The sequence below is a fragment of the Lepidochelys olivacea genome (genome assembly GCF_965140295.1).
Source record: "Lepidochelys olivacea isolate rLepOli2 genome assembly, chromosome: 1".
Lineage (NCBI taxonomy): Eukaryota > Metazoa > Chordata > Testudines > Cheloniidae > Lepidochelys > Lepidochelys olivacea.
This window is the reverse complement of record NC_140411.1, coordinates 306,851,484-306,871,391: the sequence shown is the minus strand read 5'-3', so window position 1 is coordinate 306,871,391 and position 19,908 is coordinate 306,851,484. Positions and strand designations below refer to the sequence as shown.

General features: G+C 41.5%; 1 protein-coding gene across 3 annotated transcripts in view; it reads right to left on the bottom strand.

The window, feature by feature from the left end:
* The window catches only part of MET (MET proto-oncogene, receptor tyrosine kinase), a 118,843-nt gene that overhangs the window by 86,698 nt on the left and 12,237 nt on the right, over positions 1-19,908 (bottom strand). For all 3 annotated transcript variants that reach the window (XM_084617760.1, XM_084617759.1, XM_084617758.1), the window contains exon 2: positions 840-2,054. In XM_084617760.1, the coding sequence (XP_084473886.1) occupies positions 840-2,039 (1,200 nt within the window). In that variant the 5' untranslated portion in view covers positions 2,040-2,054. The remainder of the gene's footprint in view (positions 1-839; positions 2,055-19,908) is intronic.

Genomic DNA, 19,908 nt, shown 5'->3' with positions numbered 1-19,908 from the left:
GGAGTACTTGTGGCACCTTAGAGACTAACCAATTTATTTGAGCATGAGCTTTCGTGAGCTGTAGCTCATGAAGGCTCATGCTCAAATAAATTGGTTAGTCTCTAAGGTGCCACAAGTACTCCTTTTCTTTTTGCGAATACAGACTAACACGGCTGTTACTCTGAAACCTGTCACTCTACAAGAAATCTCACTGATTGGATTAACTAAACTAACTTCAGTGGGACTGCTTGTGTATGAAACATGAGTAAGGGGACCACAACCTGGCCATTAAATGATTTATATTATGAAACAGATTTGTTTTTCTAACAAAAAAACCCCAAACCTTTATTTCACCTTTAACATTTTCTGTGAGTTTTAGTTGTAGGGGACTCAATGCACAAGGCGACTGATATTAGTGAACCCCTTTTAATGACAGCAGGAGATATAATTCCCTCATTGTTCCATCTACGGCCTAATGATCCTTAGAAACAAAAGCACACAAAACCAGAAAACAAATTAGTTGTTTTTTAAAAAGAATTTTTTCAGTCCCTTTAATAGTTTATTTTATCTCCTTAAGCCCTTCATTGACTCCTGCAGTCGATTTACAGTAATTGCTTCTTGCAAAGATTGGCAAACTTGTGCTAATCATTGCCTATTTAAATGGACAACTCAAATAACCTGTAAATGATTAGGGGCCTTAGCCAGCAAAGACTTGCATCTCACTACTACAATCAATGGGACAATCACACAGTAATGGAGTAGTCAATGTGAGTAACGGGTGGAAGAATTTATATGACAAAGTAATTTTATATATGTAAAGTATATGACATAAAGTATATGACAAAGTAATTTTCACTTACCCTTTTCAAACAGTATTTGCTATCTTTCCCATAAAAGTGCTGAAGACATTTCATGTTTTGCTTGTTTACAATCTTGTTGAAGAATTCATTGATTGTTCGGACAGAGACTGCACAGACAGCAGATCTGTTTGTTGGTTCCGAAGAGTCCGGCTTGCTTTGTGCAAAAACACCATACAGAATGTCATCGTTCACACTAAGCCCCATTTCATGGGCCAGAACTGCACCTGGCTTACTGACATATGCAGCCTGCAGAACATTAAATATCTCATTTCGAATTGACCTCTTCCTCCGCTTTTCAGTGAAAATGCACTCAAGAGGCATCTCCATGTAAGAGCGCAACTCAGAATCAAAAGAGCAGAAACGGATGATTCTTGTGTGAAAAGACTGGGAGTCAAGAGATTCACGCTGGACTGTTAGGAAGTAGACAAAGTGGTCATTTTCAAAGGCATGGACATACTTAATGGTATAAGAGTCCCTGAACTGTGGGAGAATGTCCATATAAGAATGATCTGTGAGAAACTCAAAACCATCCTGGGTTTCTTTTAACCTTCTAACCGACACTGAATGTAGTGCATGCTGTGGTTGAAATGAAGACTTCACAGTATTCCCAACAAAAAAGTTTACAAATCTGTCCTTTTCGGTCACCAAAACTTTGGTTCCTAAAGTGCTTACAACACAGTCAGGGCAGCTGTCTGACTCGCCATCCCTCTGCTTTGAGTACATGCAGTGCACTTCACTTTCTATGTCGGCAGGGTTGTCGGGGTGAATGATGTGACGTTGACATACACCTCGAGTTACACTACCACAGCTGATGAGCTGATCATCATAGTACGTTTCTAGGAGCAGAGCCATGTTGACATTATCCTTCCAAACACTACTGGATAAATTGTTTCTCTCTTTGCAATCTTCACATGGTGCACAATCAGGATTCTCCAGCACGGGTCCAGTCTTGTACACAGAAATGTTCTGGAGGTTTTCATTTAAGACATAGATCTTGTTGACTGCTCCGATATAGATATGATGCTTATATAAAACTATATTCTGTATTGGCGTTTCTGTGATAAAATGAGGAAGATGATAATTGATGCTTAAATTCATCTCTGACTTTATAGCTGCTTCTTTACATTGTCCACTGGTCCTTTGCACCAAAGAAAACAGGAATATAATAATCCCAGAAGTAAACGCAGCAACAGTCTTCATTGTTATAGATTTAACCTGTCAAAATATATTTAAATAAATAGTGTTTATATTTCATATAGTAAAGCTTCAGTTTATCAATTATCAGAGATCTGCTTCTATGCTGTATGTGTATTAGCCATTCTAATCCAGTTTGAGAACAAGTTGCAGTTTTGCCCTGTGTCCTGTTCTAAACCGTTGCCATTACAATGTCTAATGGGTACCTATCTCAAAACTGCCAGCACACTTCCCAGCAGCAATGGATTATGATGGATTTTGAAAGACCACCGGTGCATTGTGGGGTAGAAGTGGAGAGCTGATAATATCAGCTACTCTAGTTCCACATTGATGCTAAAATAGTTTAGACTGAAATGGCTTAGATAAACCCAATCCTTAAATAGTCTGAAAGAAATTCACATCAGAGCAGTTCTTGAAACACATATAAAGTGGCTGAAGAACTTTGTGTGGAAGAGAGATGTTCTGCAACACCTAGGGGTTGGAGTGGTTTTTAGTATAGCTGGTCCAAAAAAAAAAAATCACAAAAAATATTGACATTTGTATTTAAGTGGACTCATTTTATTCTTTGCTCAGTGTTTCACAACATTTTTATCAAAATCATTATTGAAATGGCTAATTAAATTTTTCACTACCAGAAAGCCATTCTGTTTTTCCCTGAAAATTCCATAAAAGGCAAAAAATGTTTTGTCTGAAAAGAATTCAACCAGTTCTAGTTCTTGGAATGGTCATTTTCTCTCATGTAAACAAGGCATTATAATATATCCTTAAAACATTTAATGTATTTTGTGGTTCTTGACATGTGCAAGTTTAATTTTAGGCCCTGTACCACAGTGATAAGTCACTTGGGTGAACCTTCAGAAGATACAGGCAAAGCCCTGTGTTGTAAACAAAGAGATATCAAATGAATTAGAACCATAAAGTGATGAAATCAACAAACCTAGCACATTTCTTTCTTACTTATTTTCCTCATTTATTTTATGTGGCTTTAAAAATCAAAAGCCCATGACTAGTGTGATATTTAAAACCCTCTCATTTGACCAAGTACATGAATTGTGGTTGGCACGTATTTTGGTCCAGTATCTACATTAGATCATAAATCATACCAGACATCATTCTCTTAATATCTTGCCACAATTGCTAAACTCAATTTGGCTTCCTGATGTAGAAAGCAATTATACTTTCTAAAAGAAATATGATTACATGCTGTTTAGAAGATTTTATGGAAAAAACGGCTTATAATTTGGCTATAGTTAAACACTTGTTTCTGATAGACAAATGATCACAAGGACACTGAGTCTCTGGAGACCTAAATACAGACTTGAAAATACAAAATATAATAATCAGGAGTTTTGTACTGACTTTTTTTTTTTTTAAAAAAAGCAAAATTTTGGTTAAAATGACAGAATTTTACAAGTCACTGAAAATTTTATATAACAAATATATAACTTTTATATTTTCGTTAGACTGGTTTAAACAACACAAATAATTCTGATGTACTCTTTCATATACATTATTTCAATGTATATTGCATTCTTTCTGCGGCTTACATCATTAGTCTATACACACAGTGTTTGCAAACAAGAGAATTGTCCCTTGTCCGAAAACCTCTCAACCGTCTGTCAAGAACCATGATCAAGAATGGAGAAAAAAATCAAAGACTATCAGCAACAGTCTCTGAAAAACTGCTAGGAAAGACAATCCACTCATGTGATAGTGAGTAATGAGAGTATTATTTTTTACGCAACTGGCATTTTCTGCTATTAATTAGCAATACAGTAGCAGAATATTGGGAAGAAAAAGAATTTGGTTTGGGGAAAAAAAAGCAGGGATATTATTATTATAAAATAGTGATAATTTGATTTAATATTTACCTGTAGTATCTACAGAGTGCTGGCTCCTGGCAGAACATATAGGCAGACACGTTCTTTGCCCTAACTAGCTTAAGTTCTAATATTGAACAAGACACAAGAATTGAGAGCTGCAAACAATAGGTTGAGAAACTGAAGGGTGGATAGATGAAAGTTACAAAAATAGTCACAAGGTTACTTGATTGCAATACATTCATCTTGTTCCAATGTATTAGACAATACACACAAAACCTTCCCCTCTTCCCCGCCCCCTAAAATCCTCTACAGAATGCAGATCCCTTACCCAAACCCACCTTCCTGGTCCCTTGGATATCTGAGAGGCGCAGAGAACTCCTGCAGAGATTGTTCTGGGTGTTCAAGACCAAAAGAGCAAAATACCAGCTTTTAAGACACTGGGACCCAGAAGGTGTAAAGACAGGGTGGACTATTCTTTTCCCATGCCACACTGGTGTTCAGGTCCCAGAGCTAAAAGGAAAGCCCCAGCTGGGTCACTGTCCCCACTTCCCTCGGTATGGCAGCACTAGCTGCTACTAGCAATTATGTAGTTCCTGGCAGGAACTGGTCCTACCCTGGAAAAGTGTTGCCCAGCTCCCCAGGTTCCTTGTGGTCTTGAAGAGCTGCTAATCACAGGTGCTAACTAATCTCCTTGCTGGAGTTCAAGTCCCAGGCTTGACTCTGCAGTCTGGAGCAGACAAATTCCTGCTGAAGTTGATTTACAGAATCAGATCCAAGGTGCAGAACTAAATAGCTCCGTTAATTCAGTGCAGTGCAATGGGCGGCACTAATAATATGTACCACACTCAACTCCATGAGCAAGGAAGGAAAATATGAACAACCCATGAGAACCAAACTTCATCCAGGCTTTGCAGTCTGAGCCCTCCCATCGTGTCTACACCTTGTCTTCCTTTGTGTTTGTGACATGTGCCAAGAAGTCTCAGATGCCGACTCCTGCAGAGGTCCATCCATACAACCCGCAAGGTCAATACATGTATACAGTTGCAAGAGGAGATGGCTCTCCTCTTGCAAACCCATACAGTATGGATTTCCTGCTTCACGGTGTCTAAGAATGGGAAGCAGAAGCAAACTGCTGTAGGCTCAACCTTGGTGAGACAGGAATGATGCTGATAGCCAGAGGGATACAGCTTCAGGAAAGGGTGCACGGTTCAGAATGCACCAACTCTTGGAGGTGTATATCTGGCATTTCAGCCTTGGGGCATCTCCGTTGCTGCTTTTGGATCTCAAGGAGACACTGATGGCACACAATGTCTCTTTTCACCTAATGTTCGGCCTGGAGACTGTCACTATTCCTCTTTTGCAGACTTCAGCATAGTGAGCCATCTTGTTATATCCTCAAGGCTGCAAAATGCTTTACTTGGCGATACACTTGAAAAGTACTTGAAAGCGTAAAAAGATAGTAAAAATAAAATAAAAAATACAGTAAAAAATGCAGCAGCTCATCCCTTGAGAGGTGTTAGCACCCCAATTCAACAAAGTACTTAAACATATGCTTAACTTTAATTTGATTTCAGTGGGACTTTAGCACATGCTTAGGTGCTTTGCTGAATCAGTGCCATAATACCCAGGCTATGGACTTGTTCCATTTTCTCTTCTTCGTGCAGGTCAAGGTATTAGTTAATACCTTTCTGTTGCTAAGGGAAAAAAACTAATCTGTTAGTTTCTATGTTGTATTTTAGTGACCTCCCTTTGATCAGTTTATCCCCATCTGCGTCATCTGTCTAGAGGAGTCTTAACTTATTTTGACCCGTGGTGCTTCCTATTAAGCTAATTCTGTGGATGGATTCTGTCTTTTGTGAGTGGATATTTTCAAAGGTCATGTCACAATGCCCCCATTTTTCCATCCCTCAGCAGACACTAGCTCATATAACCCATGAGAAATTGGGTTTTGGTCAGCCCGTGGTGCTGGCAGCTTAAGTGCTGTGGTTGATGCTTCCCATACATATTTGGTACTTGGAGTTTGTGTGCTAGTGACTAACATCCATCACTGGGAACTAGATAGCTTTTTTCCATTGACAAGCCTCATTCACACTGTGTCATCATTTATAAAAATACAAGTGCAATAACTTTTCTTGATGGCCATGAGGATGCTGCTTTTATTGCGGTGATATTCCAGACCAACGCTGGTTGCTAGGTAATGTCAAGTCTGCAACATGTGAGGAAGCCAAATGCCGTAGCTGTGCTTGGTCTTATAGCATTAATGTTAACAATTTCTCTTCCTTTTTGGTTTGATCACAGTGCACTTCATGAAACCTCAGAGAGAATGATACTATTTAACCTACAAATCCAGGCTTTTGTATGTTGTTATTTGGCACATCTCAATTTTCCTTGCTTTATTACCTGACAAGAAATGATAGGGGCCTGTTTGTGTCATGACAAGTGATGGATCCCTGAAAAATTGCTCTTTTCTGTTCAATCCCTCTGAAGCAATTGTTCCCGGCCACTGTCAAGATACAGGGCTAAATGGACAATTGGTCTGACCCAGTATGGCCATTCTTATGTTGTTAACGGCAAGTTTACACTAGAAAACACATTCCTAAAATAGGTCCTTTCCAGTGGGATATAGCCGAGATGTGGTAATTCACACTTCACTAATCTACAAACTCTATGATTACCACACAAAAATGATGGCTTCTTCCCATTTTTAGCTAAGATTTAATAGCAGAGCACTACAGTTATTAATTATGAGATTGTAGATCTTATTAGTTGCATCTCAGACACCACTTACTAAGACACCATGATTTCTACAAAATACAGTGCAGAGCAGTTAATAGAGAGCACGTCAAAGTACTGTCATAACTAATCAAATCAAAACAGCACTTGGCAAATAAACTAGAGACATAGAGTCATAGAATTTACAGCCACCAGATCATTCAGTCCAACTCCTTGCACATCAAAGGCCTCCAACACCATCCAGCACCTGCACGCCAACCTGAACAACCAAAATTAGACCAAAGTACTACAAACCCACAGAGATTAGATAATTACGTACCACAGGCAGAGAAGTGAAGGGACCCAGGTACACTAGTGCTCGAGGCCTCTGCAATGGCAGAGAAATGATTACTTGAGATATACCCTGGCAAGTGACAAAGAATATTTTGTACTGTAGGGTTCTTGCTTTTTATATTGTTTATTCACTTGGGGAAGGTGCACTGTAACATGTTAACCAGCGGAATGTTAAACATGACTTAGCTCTTAGTGGGCTCATCTTTGCTAACTTCTGTACCTTGAGTTAATTGATTGCCAATTAATTTGAGGTACAAAGTACAGTGAGGACATACCCGGTGTGGATAATCACAGACAGTCAAATTAAGAAATGTGTTAGGTGGTTGTGCTTTCTAACTGATTTCTAACATGACACATTTTTTCAATGTAGACCTACTCTGAGGGCAAATACAGCCCTTCCACCCCAACTGTGGGTCATCAATTAGCAATGGAACTGGTTCTGTGGTAAGGTGGGAGCTGGGTAGGGCAGGTTTGCGTGCGCAAGCTCCATACACGGCAGAATAAATGGGGTGATGCAGCAAAGGTGGGCTGGGCAGAGGTAAGGCCAAGGCTGGAGGATGGGCATACTAAATGAATCATCCAGTCCTCCTCTGTGGGGTGTGTGTGTGTGTGAGTCTCGGGGGGAGTACCTTAGAGAAGTGCAGGTTTACTTCAGTCATTAGGAAGCAGCCTCCCTGGAATGGCTGTGGAACTTCTCCATGAATTTGGGGAAGGAGGAGGATGCTTTCCCCTTTCCCACTGCATAGCTACACAGCTCCCAGCCCAAACTGCTTGAATAAAACATTATGGCCTGATCCAACTCTCCATTGACTTTAATGGGAGATGGTTTTGGACTTCCTTCCTTACTTGCCAATTTTCAAAATGAAATAGTTTAACGTGTCTGAGTAATTAGTGCAAATTAGTGAGATCCCACTCTTGTCAAATAAATCTTTCTTCATTTATGAAGCAAGTTTAGACTCAAGTAAAGGTAATAACATTAAGATGTATTCTGCCACTGCTGTCTATACTGAGACTGGCATTCGCTTCAGTTTCAGTTTCTGGGATCTATTTGCTTGTGATTTTTTTCATAAATAACTGATCAGCAGCAAGCAAAACTGGGGTCAAGGTAATGGTATCTGTATATGTTCCTGCTTTTCAGCCAGTAGAAAACCATTAACTAGTTTCTCCCTGCTGGTGGGAGGGGTTTCATTGAAAAGATTTGGGAAGGTTTCATTTGCTGAACCTTGGCCCAACTATTGCTTATATAATTGATGTGCAAGTGTCCAGAACATCTGATAAGCACATTTATTATATACACTGAAAGAAAAGTATAGGGGAATCAGTGTCCTGCTTTATCCTAAAAATGAAATTCTAATCTGAACAGTACTGACAATATGTGCAATGGCTTTCCAAGAGATGAATTCATTAGCCTGTTGGGCTGATTTGAAAGCTTTTTACTGTATTCATTCTAAAATAAAAATCTAGTACAGTAGAAATCAGATAAATTTATAAACTCAATGCATAAAATATATTAATTAATATGCACAGTCCATTAACAGGTCCAATATATTATTATCATTTACAGTTGTTTACAGTAAAAAGAGTTTTCATTGTTTTGCCAGGATTATTTTTAACACACACTAGAACACAAAACAATCAATTTATTCTTTGCTAGGGAGAAAAATATTTTTTTTACTTGTTTAACATTAATTTACTGTAAAGTATATTGCAGTGCAATACAAATCCTGGCATTTCTTTTGAAACCTCCTGTAGTGCTTAACATCCTAAGGACAAGGCAGGTCTTGAGTCTGTGGCACAATTTTTGTTTTTAATTGCTTCTGCTAGTGACAGACTACAATGGCAGTAGAGGTGCTCTCATAATGACAGAGCTGACTGGAGCAGATTGATAGTGTTACATTGTTCAAAAAGGGCTAATTAGGAATTCAGCGTTTGTTGAGATTCACTGGGACTACTAGCGTGAGGAAGTGCTACGCAGTGTAAGGATTGCAGAACCAAACCCATAATGAGAGAAGATCAGAAAGATGCTGAAAGTATTGAAAGAATAATTGAAAAACAAGACAAACACACAAGAATGGATAGTCCATATGTTAATCTGTGATACTGCTAACATTTTCAGATGGACTGGGACTTGTCAATACAGTTGTGTTTTCCACATCCTGACGTACAAGGACATGGCTTTTCTTTTTAAAGGTGTTATTAGTTGACAATAGCAGGAAAATAGAAAACAGACTTTGCATAGCATTCATTTGGAATATACTAGTCAGTATTTGCTGAGGTTCATTATCACAGAATCATAGAACTGGAAGGGACCTCGAGAGGTCCCCTAGTCCAGTCCCCTGCACGGCAGGACTAAGTCTTATCTAGACCATTCCTGACAGGTGTTTGTCTAACCTGCTCTTAAAAATCTCCAATGATGGAGACTCCACAGCCTCCCTAGGCAATTTATTCCAGTGCTTACCCACCCTGACAATTAGGCAGTTTTTCCTAAAGTCCAACCTAAACCACCATTGCTGCAATTCAAGCCCATTGCTTCTTAAGAACATAAGAATGGCCATACTGGGTCAGACCAAAGGTCCATCCAGCCTAGTATCCTGTCTGCCAACAGTGGCCAATGCCAGGTGCCCCAAAGGGAGTGAACCTAACAGGTAATGATCAAGTGATCTCTTTCCTATCATCCATCTCCACCCCCTGACAAACAGAGGCTAGGGACACCATTTCTTACCTATCCTGGCTAATAGCCATTAATGGACTTAACCTCCATGAATTTATCTAGTTCTCTTTTAACCCCTGTTATAGTCCTAGCCTTCACAATCTCCTCAGGCAAGGAGTTCCACAGGTTGACTGTGCGCTGTGTGAAGAAGAACTTCCTTTTATTTGTTTGCCCATTCATTTCATTTGGTGGCCCCTACCCTTGTCCTATCCTCAGAGGTTAAGAAAAACAATTCTTCTCCCTCCTCCTTGTAACAACCTTTTATGCAATTGAAAACTGTTATCATGTCCCCTCTCAGTCTTCTCTTCTCTAGACTAAACAACCCCAATTTTTTCAATCTTCCCTCATCGGTCATGTTTTCTAGACCTTTAATCATTTTTGTTGCTCTTCTCTGGACTCTCTCCAATGTATTCACATCTTTCCTGAAATGTGGCGCCCAGAACTGGACACAATACTCCAGATGAGGCCTACTCAGCAAGGAGTAGATCAAGGCACACAACCTCAAGTAAAGATGTGCATCCTTTAACAGTACTTTTGGTATAAGTAAAAAAAGTCACCCTGGTAGGGAAAGATAGTTTTCTGACACTTCACTGTTCCTGACAAATTCTGTCCTTTTGAAGATCTGCTTGCATAAGTGCAAACATGTTGTGGTGGTCTGCACAGAACAGGGGCAGCCTAAGTTCCCTGGTATGCAGTCTTTGCTTTCATGAAGATCCAAGTAGGCAAGCCTGGCTGTAAGTAGAGTTTTATTTCCACGCATTTGACTACCCTGATGTATTACTTCTCCATTTGTGTTCTTGCCATATGCGTAGTTCTTGCACTGAACTAGAAAGCAGGTTTTGTACACCTTTCCATACTTGTAGTAAAGCTAGCAGTTTTACATACTGGGATAATAAACAGAATGGAATGGGTCATAAAATGAAAGGGAAAAGGGCAAATAATAAGTAACCCAGGGAAAGTACAGAGATGGTCAAAATGTTATAATAGCAATTATGAATGATCCTGATGCAGGGCATTTCCTGGGGTTTAGTCATCAGTTAATGATTTTAACTGTACCAGAACCAATAACTCTTCCTAGCCAGTTACTAATTCCTAAAATATGTCCTGCACATCAATGTTTATTGCTCACAGATAGAATATTATCTGAACATGAAGCCAACATAAAGGATCAAATCTATGTACATAACATATATTAAGTGATTTATTAATTTTCTCTGAGGCCTTGTCTACAATACAGGGAAAAGTCGATCTAAGCTACGCAATTTGAGTTACATGAATAGCATAACTCAAGTCGACGTAGCTTAGATCTACTTACCACGGGGCCCACACTATGCAATGTCAATGGGAGATGTTCTCCAGTCGACTTCCCCTACTCTTCTCAATCCGGTGGAGTACAGGAGTCAACGGGAGACTGATCTGTGGTCAATTTAGTGGGTCTAAGACCCACTAAATCGACCATCAACGTATTGATCACCACACATCGATCCCCCAATAAGTGTAGACAAGACCTGAGAGTCCATAGTAGTGTTGGTCAATTGCTTTTTTTGTCCTAAGGGCCATCTATGGTCTGTGTCCTCACGCATCTTATTCAATATGTCTATGAGGAGAGTTAGTGCGGAGAACCAGGGCAGGGCAGGCCAGGGCAGTCTACACTACAGGGTAAAGTCAACCTAAGTTACGCTACTTGTACCTTAAGTCAACTTATTGAGGTGTCTACACCGCGCTGGGTTGATGGGAGAAACTCTCCCATCTACTTACCTTATGCTTTTCGTTCCAGCAGAGTACTGCAGTCGATGGGAGAGCGGGTCTTCACTAGACACGCTAAATTGACCCCCCGGTGGATCGATCGCCACAGCGTCAATCCATGCTAAGTGAAGACAAGCCCAAAGAGTCAGGTATTTTCAGTAGGCTGCTGCCATGCTCCTTTATATAACATCTCATCTAGCCCAGATAGGATGATTGACTGCCCTCGCTGTCTAGGTGAGATTGGTGCACAGATAAGACTGAGTTGATTAAGCAGGTTGAACCTTAAAGACTAAGGTGATAATGGTAGGCAGGGGGAAGTAACCAGAGGAAATGGAGAAGCAGCCCCTTTGCTTATCTTACAAACTCCAGGAATCTTGCTCTCCAGCTCCGAAAAGGTCTCCAAAACCAGGCATGTTTTGGCCTAAAGAGTAAGTCTGAACAAATCTGAAATTAAGTGAAAATCATTTTACAAATGACTCTTAGGACCATTGGTTGTGCATTTTAGCATTCTCAGATATCTAGAACTGGCTGGAGAAATGCTAATGGACCATATTCTGTCAGAATATGTGGTTCCATTGAAATAAAATGATTTGTGAAATTGGGTTGATTTTGCCAGATTTTTATTTTTGGAAGAAAACCAGGAAAAAAAGAGTTCTGACAATGGTGACATTTTTTAAAATTAAATATTTCAATTTTTCCTTTGGATACAACTTTTTGTTTTGAATATTTTTAAATTTTGTATAATAAAAAATAAAGTTGAAATAAAAAACTATTTTGTTGAAACAAAACCTTTTGATTGCCCCAACATGATTTTCCCCCCACCCCCCAGAATTTTCCTTCATAAAACTTCAAAATTTTCAGTTCGTTTTCATTCAGAACAAAGCCAAATGCTGAAATTGCTAAATCCTTCACAAAAACAGAACTACGATCTTCTACGCACCGTTGGTTGGTGGTGTATATCCATCATATGTTACCAAAATTAATAATTTGAGTGTCTGGGTAGATTCCCTGTAGTTTTTGGATGATCAAATATGTGCAATGTTTTTTTCCCCATCTGTGTTTAGGCTCAGTGCTTGTGACTTTCTCTTTTGAATGCTAACCTTCACTTTCTCACAACAAGATTAGATTATTAAAATGTACTCTAGACAGGGTCACACCTTAACTCAGTTTAGAAGGTGAGCTACTGCTGACCCATTTGTTAAGCAAAATAGCTCGCTGTGAGAATGACACCAGTGCTTACTGATCTGTTTTGAAAGAGTTTCTGGTATTGGTGATGACTTATACATGCCTAAATTGCCTGGGACTAGCCTATCTGATGGGTCAGCTCTCTTCTGTGCAACGTTGTTACAATTAGTGGAGATGGCTGAGCTGGAACTAACTTGGTTCTTGTTGGCAGGGTTTTCTCTTGAGGGTCCATCAACTACAGAATTCATTCCCACTTTCATTCTGAAAGCCCCCCAATCTGCTGACTTCAAGACCTGCTAGGGTGACCAGATTGCAAGTGTGAAAAATCGGGATGGGGGTGGGGGATAGTAGGTGCCTATATAAGAAAAAGCCCCAAATATCAGGACGGTCCCTATAAAATCAGGACATCTGGCCACCCTAGGATCATCTGCAAAGCCCATTTGTTTGGTGCAGAGTTTTGGGATGCTGAGTCGTCAGAGTGCAGGGGTGGGTTTATTTTCATGCTAAGTGTCTGGCTTTGTGTTGGATGGGATCTGCTGTCATTTTGTTTATGCTTCTCCCTCCATTTTGGATCAGTTTAAAACTCCTATCTGAGTGCCTAGCACTTGGGATAGGTGTCTATTAAATAGTAAAACTGAAATAAACAAAATATTTGCTCCTGATACTGCTTGAGCTGTGAAGAAAGACTTGAAGCCAGATAGTTCCATTCGCTAGATATCATTAGCTAGATATCTGAAAAGGCTAAAATGCACAACCAATAGTCCCAAGGGTCATTTGTAAAATGATTTTCATTTAATTTCAGACTTGTTCAGACTTACTCTTTAGGCCAAAACATGCCTAGTTTTGGAGACCTTTTTGGAGCTGGAAAGCAGGATTCCCGGAGTTTGTAAGATAAGCAAAGAAGCTGCTTCCAGACTTCAGATTATTTATCTTTCACACAAGGGTGACATGAGGATAAGTAAGTTCATGCTTGCAAAATGCTTTGAAAATATAACGTGCTAAGTATTACCACTTACAAGTAAAAACTGGAGAGTAGCCTTGGATCTGATGGCAGAGATTAGCCTTAAGCATAGTTTCTATAAAAAAATATTGCATGTACAATCAATTTAAAAACTTCAACATCAAGGCCTTGATTTTATCCATTCCCACAATGAACAGGCAGGCCCAGCAGTGTTAGCTGAAGGGCTAATAAACTCTGGCCTTGCTGAACTAAACATTCCAGAGTTGAGGGCTTTCCACCAAAAGCACTCTACTTTCAGCACAGAGACTGCTTCTCAGTTGCTGGGGCAGAACAAAAGGTATTCTTTCAGGGGGCCAGGACTACTTTATATTGGGCTTGGATTGCACCTATATAGGTGTGTGATGTGTTTCAGTTGCTGTTAGTCTTGATGAGGAGGATATTTTAAATAAATTCATTAATTATGAAGTCTGTTCTCTATTTGGGAGCAATGAACTAACACATGTTAAATCCTGCCACAGACATGCAGGTGGTTATTGACTTAGAGTCCTACAAACCACAGGGATCTCTACGATTTTGCATTTATATAATTCCAAAAAGTATGGGTGAGTCCCAAATAAGGGCTTGGAATGGGCTGGTGTGGGACACTACACCGTAACAGCACCGACCCCAGATTGATAACTTGTGCTCCAGAATCTCAGCTTTCATAAAATAAGGTTGTACCTTCACTAGAAAAAAAAAAAGGTTTAACTAACTTGAAAGCAAAATTCTAATGAAGCCAAGGCAGTTTGTAGTTTTCACATGAGTAGGGCAAGACAAGTTAGAGACAAAGCTCCCCCTTAGGTTACGTCTACACTTAAAATGCTACAGCAGCATAGCTGCAGTTTTGCAGCTGCTGTGTTGTAGTGCTTCAGTGTAGACACTCACTCCAGTGACGGGATGGGTTCTCCCATCTCTGTAGTTAATCCACCTCCCTGAGAGGCTGTAGCTTGGTCGACAGAAGAATTCTAGTATTATCTGCACCGGAGGTTAGTTCGGCACAACTATTTCTTTCAGGGAGGTGGATTTTTCATATCCCTGAGTGACGTAGCTATGCTGATGTAAGTTTTCAGGGTAGATCAGCCCTTAGTCTTTAACTTGACCTGCTAACTTGAAAGCAAAATAAAGTGACAGGGGTAAAACTAGCAGATGCTTATTTGGTATATGTGTGTCACTTAGGACTTGATCCTGCAATGTTTACTCCTGTGAGTAATGCTTGCTCAAATAAGTAACACCATTGAATTCAATGCTTTAATAGCAGCCCCTGGTATCAGTCAGTGAACCTTATCATGTAACAAGAGTATTGACTTTTGGATCCCTGACCCAGATCATGTAACTGGGGTCAGGAAATCAAGCTGAAGTTTCTTGCTTGCACTCCTGTGAATCAGACCTTTATCCCAAGTTGGACTCCTTGTGTGACTAAGAATTACTCACTAGAATAAAGGTTCAGAATTGGGCTTTTAACTTGCACAGGATACAGCTGCCAGGGATGGGGGAGTGGCAGGTCTAAGTTACTATGCACCTGGATATTTGTAGAAAAGCCTGGGTTTGGAAGTGAGTAAACAACATGCCTGTCTGGGCAAGTGATATCCCTTTATTGTGAATGTGCCACCTTTTCCAAGTAACTAAAGGCCCAGTCTTGCAACCCTTACTCAGACAACATTCTCATTGATTCCAGAAAGAGTTTATCTGAGTAAGGACTGGAGAATTGGGCCCTTAAACATCCTAAGAGGCAGAAGAACTTTTAAGATAACAAAATCTCAATATTTCATCATTTAAAATGAGCAACCCTTAATACATGACAAACAATGAGTTGTGCAGGGCATAAGTCAAAAGGATGATAGGGAGTAAAACAATAAATCTTTAAAAATCTTACATATTGTTTAATGAAGAAATGAACTATTCTCTAATGAATGAGTGAAAAAACATATTATTTCCCAATAACATTAATTAATGGACATGGGCATTGTCTTTTTAAATATCTTTGAATTCCCAATAAATAAGGCTCTGGGTTTGTCACAGAGGTCACGGATTCCGTGACTTTCCGTGACCTCCGTGACTTCTGCAGCGGCTGGTGTGCCTGGCCCGGGGGCCACCTGAGCAGCTCAGGCAGCCACCCAGGTCAGGCGCACCAGCTCTGCTGGGGCAGTCTTGGGCCCCTCCTCCCCTCAGCAGCAGGAGTTTGGGTGTGAGGGGGCTCTGGGCTGGGGGGCGGGGCGGTACTTACCTGAGGATGGGGGGAGGCTCCCTGGAAGGGCAACAGCAACTCCCCTCCCTCAGTTCCTAGCTCCACGTGCTGCCTCTGCCCGCAGGCACCACCCCCACAGTTCCCATTTGGCCGCAGTTCCCAGATAATGGGAGCTCCAGAACTGGGGTTTGGGGCAGAGTGGATGCAGCACGTGGAGCTAGGAGCTGGTGCCTGCCCCAGCCCCATCAACGCCCTCCCCGCCCCCGCAGCACCTGCAGCGCCCCCAGGCCGCAACTCCCGCCCTGAGCAACCGTGCCCCCCCCAGGCTGTGACTCTTCCCCCCCGCCACCAGCACCTACGGCACCACCCTGGGCCACGCCCCTGCCAGCACCCACAGCACCCCCCCCAGGCCGTGCCGCGCTCCCCAGCACCCACCACGCCCCAGGGCCACCCTCCCGAGCCGCCCACCTCCCAAGTTTTAGTCAGGTGTATATAGTAAAAGTCATGAACAGGTCACTGGTTGTGAATTTTTGTTTACTGCCTGTGACCTGTCCATGACTTTTACTAAAATTACCCGAATAAAACATAGCCTTACCTATAAATACACTGACTTGTCAGAGACTTGACTGATTGGCTTTTAGCCCCATTAATAATATGCATGCATTTCTCAGTCAATAACTTACGTTCAGAATTGAATTTGAAAAATGCTAAAGATTCACCAATAAGTAGTAGGAAAACAGGTCTCTTATTCTTCAGCTATCTCTTACTGTTTAGTGTTGTTTCCTGAAAGAGGTTTTGTACTGTAGAAACAATTAACTTGTATTAGCTTCTGTTGTAGCCAGAAGGACCTTCAAGCCAAACATTGCTCTCAGATAAGCAGGAAGAACTCCCACCAAAGCCAATGGAAGTTGTGTGTGCTTATCTGAAGGCAGTTTGGCCTAACTTATATTTAGTTTGAAAGTAGTGTGGTGTTACTTTCCGAAAAATACGTTTTTGAAAGCATGTTAAGCAAAAAAAATCCTCAGTTTAAAAAAAAAAGAGCTATTTTCTCTGGAAGCAGCAAACATGACACTGAACTACTCACAAGCAGATTTTATCATGAGAGCTTAAGGTTTATGAAACAAAATCATGTGATTAATCTTCTAAACACATTCTCAGAAAAACTGAAATGACACAGATTCACAAGGAATTAGTAGTCCTTCAGACAGATAATGACCCAGCACCATGTTATCACTTTCCCACCCTGAAGAAGAAACAGGGAGTTCAGCCCCACAAAGCAGCTGAACTTCTGAAGAATTTGGATTCACATGTGATATATGGAGATCAATCTGAGGGTTATACACCTCCATGCTGACTTCCAGCTTTCCAGACTCCTCTGAGGATGAAGCCTACAAAACCTACAGAATGGAGGGGAAAACCCAGTAAGCTACTGCCAGTAACTTACCCATAAAAGTTCCAACTTATTGACTGGGGATTGGGGGGTGGGGACGGTGCTGCGTCTATGATCTTCCTTCTCCTCCCCCTGACACATATCCAGCAATTTGCCACCTCCCTGCACACAAGATCCTGACCCTTATGGAGTAATCCTATAGAGTTTGAGAGACATGAAACCCATGAGGTTCCATGGAATTGAATAGAAAGTGTTAACCATAGTACAGCGTGTGGCGGGGTTGTTTTGTTTTGTTTTCAATCTATAGAACTCTATAGCAAAAATATAACTCGCTATTAAATTCTATAAGGACCACTCAAAGAACCTATAGAAAGGTTCTAATTTAATATTAAATTCTATAGGATTTTTCCATAAGGGAAGCCTGGTTGGAGACCTCAAAGAGGGACTTTGGTGGAGTCAGGAGAAGGGAGGAGCAATGTTGCAGAGCTGGGCCTCCCCAGGCAAGGAACTGCTTGATCCTTAGACCCTCCACTCACAGAATTGGAGAGTATAACATAGCTCCAGGAAATGTCACTGTACTATGTTTCCCTGCCCATCTTATTTGTAGAGCAAATGCAGGCAACGCCAGGCAAAATGGTCACAGGTAAATTTTTTATTCAGATTTGAAACTGCTTGGTAAACACTAAATACTTAGGGCTGCCAACTTTCTATTGCTGAAAACCAAACACCCTTCTCCAAGGCCCCGGCCCCCACTCACTCCATCCCCCTTCCCTCTGTCGCTCGCTCTCCCCCACTCTTGCTCGGTCGCTCATTTTCACCAGGCTGGGGCAGGAGCTTGCGTTGCAGGAGGGGGCTCTGGGCTGGGGAGTGTGGCCGAGGGATTTGGAGTGTAGGAGGGGACTCCGGGCTGAGGCAGGGGATTCTGGTGTGGGAGGGGTGAGGGCTCCGTCTGGGGGTACAGGCTCTGGTGTGGGGCTGGGGATGAGGGGTTTGGGGTGCAGGAGGGGACTCTGGGCTGGGGCCAAGGAGTTGGGGTGTGGGAGGGGTGCGGGCTCTGGGAGGGAGTTTGGATGTGGGAAGGAGCTCAGGGTGGGACAGGGAGTTGGGGTGTGGAAGGGGGTTCAGGCTCCAGGTGGTGCTTAACTCAGGTGCCTCCTAGAAGCGGCCAGCATGTCCCTCAAGTTCCTAGGTGCAGGCGTGGCCATGGGGTCTCTGTGTGCTGCCACCATCTGCAGGTGCCGCCCCCGCAGTTCCCATTGTCTGTGGTTCCCAGCCAATGGGAGCTGCAGAGCTGGCACTCAGGGTGGGGGCAGTGCACGAAACCCCCTGACCACCCCTCAGCTGGAGGGACATGTCACTGCTTCCGATAGCTGCGCGGAGCCGGGTAGGGATGGGACCTTGCCTGCCCTGCTGCGCTGCCAACCAGGCTTTTAACGGCCTGATCAGCAGTGCTGACTGGAGCTGCTAGGGTCCTTTTTAACTGGGTACTTGGTTGAAAACCGGATACCTGGCAACCCTATAAATACTGGAATTAGAAAAAATGGGGTCAAGGTGTAAATGAGGGCTCTAGCCTGCTCTCAGGACACATGCAACACTCCTGTTGAAGTTGGTGGGAGTTTTACCTGAGTTTGGAGAGTAGATGGGGTCCTAAATTTGGCAGATGTAGCCCATCCAGATAAGCTGAGCATGTTGATTTAGTAAACTGGAGCAGTGTGTATGCAAACAAGGACACATTTTATTCTGATGCAACACTCTGTCCTTGCGCATTTGCCCAAAGGTAGTGGCAGACCACATTGGCAAGTTTGCCCTCATCAGAAGGGTTAACCAATAATCAAGATAACCATTATGAACAATCAGTTACTATGGGCCACGTTCTGTCCTTAAATTCACATGGGCATTTCCCAGTTACTTCAGTAGGAGCTAAGCACATTTCCAAGGCAAAATCTGGCCTTATAGTCTCTGGTAGTAGGAGGTCTATTGGATTTCAAAGTCCGCAATGTTGCAATGAGCTTTAGATAGACCGACTCCTGGGTATCCCAAGCCTGCATGGTATGCAAGTATGCATGATGCCTGTGAAGGGCTCATTAAAAGACCAGGGCCCTATTTTGTAAGCACTAAATGTACATAAACAATATTAATGTTTGATTGTATTAGTTTTAAACCACCGTTTTTGGGACATCTGGAAGGATGATACCTATGGCACCACCAAACACAAAGCATTAATTACAACCAACTTTCTTTCAATAAGATACGGAACTCTGGTTTTTAGGAAAAAATGCAAAGAATCTAAAGATTTTAAACAAGGGATTTGCATCATAGTATTATGTAGTATTTAAAATTAAAATCCACTTAGAATTTGCCAGGAAGCCTGAATACTAGTCCAGTAATTCATTTATCATTTTCAATAACATTTTGGAGAGGTAATTAATCGACTTATGACATATATTCAAGTACTGTCACCTTTCATTGTCTTTAATTAAACTCTCCATCTGGTATTTATCATATGTTCTCTAAACTGATTTACAGAAATTAATTTTTTGGGAGGTGGGGGTACAAGTTATATAAAAATATATGTGGTAACTGTGTTTTTCAAAGCAGAGATTCTAGTTCTGCTTCAGAGAAATATCAAGTCTTAAATATATAGGGGTAAATTCTGCTCTCATCTACACCAGCATAAATCTGGAATAAACTGAAGTCTGTGGTTTTACTCCAGATTTACACCAGTGTGAGTGCAAAAATGTGTTCCTCTACAGATACAGGATTTTATTAC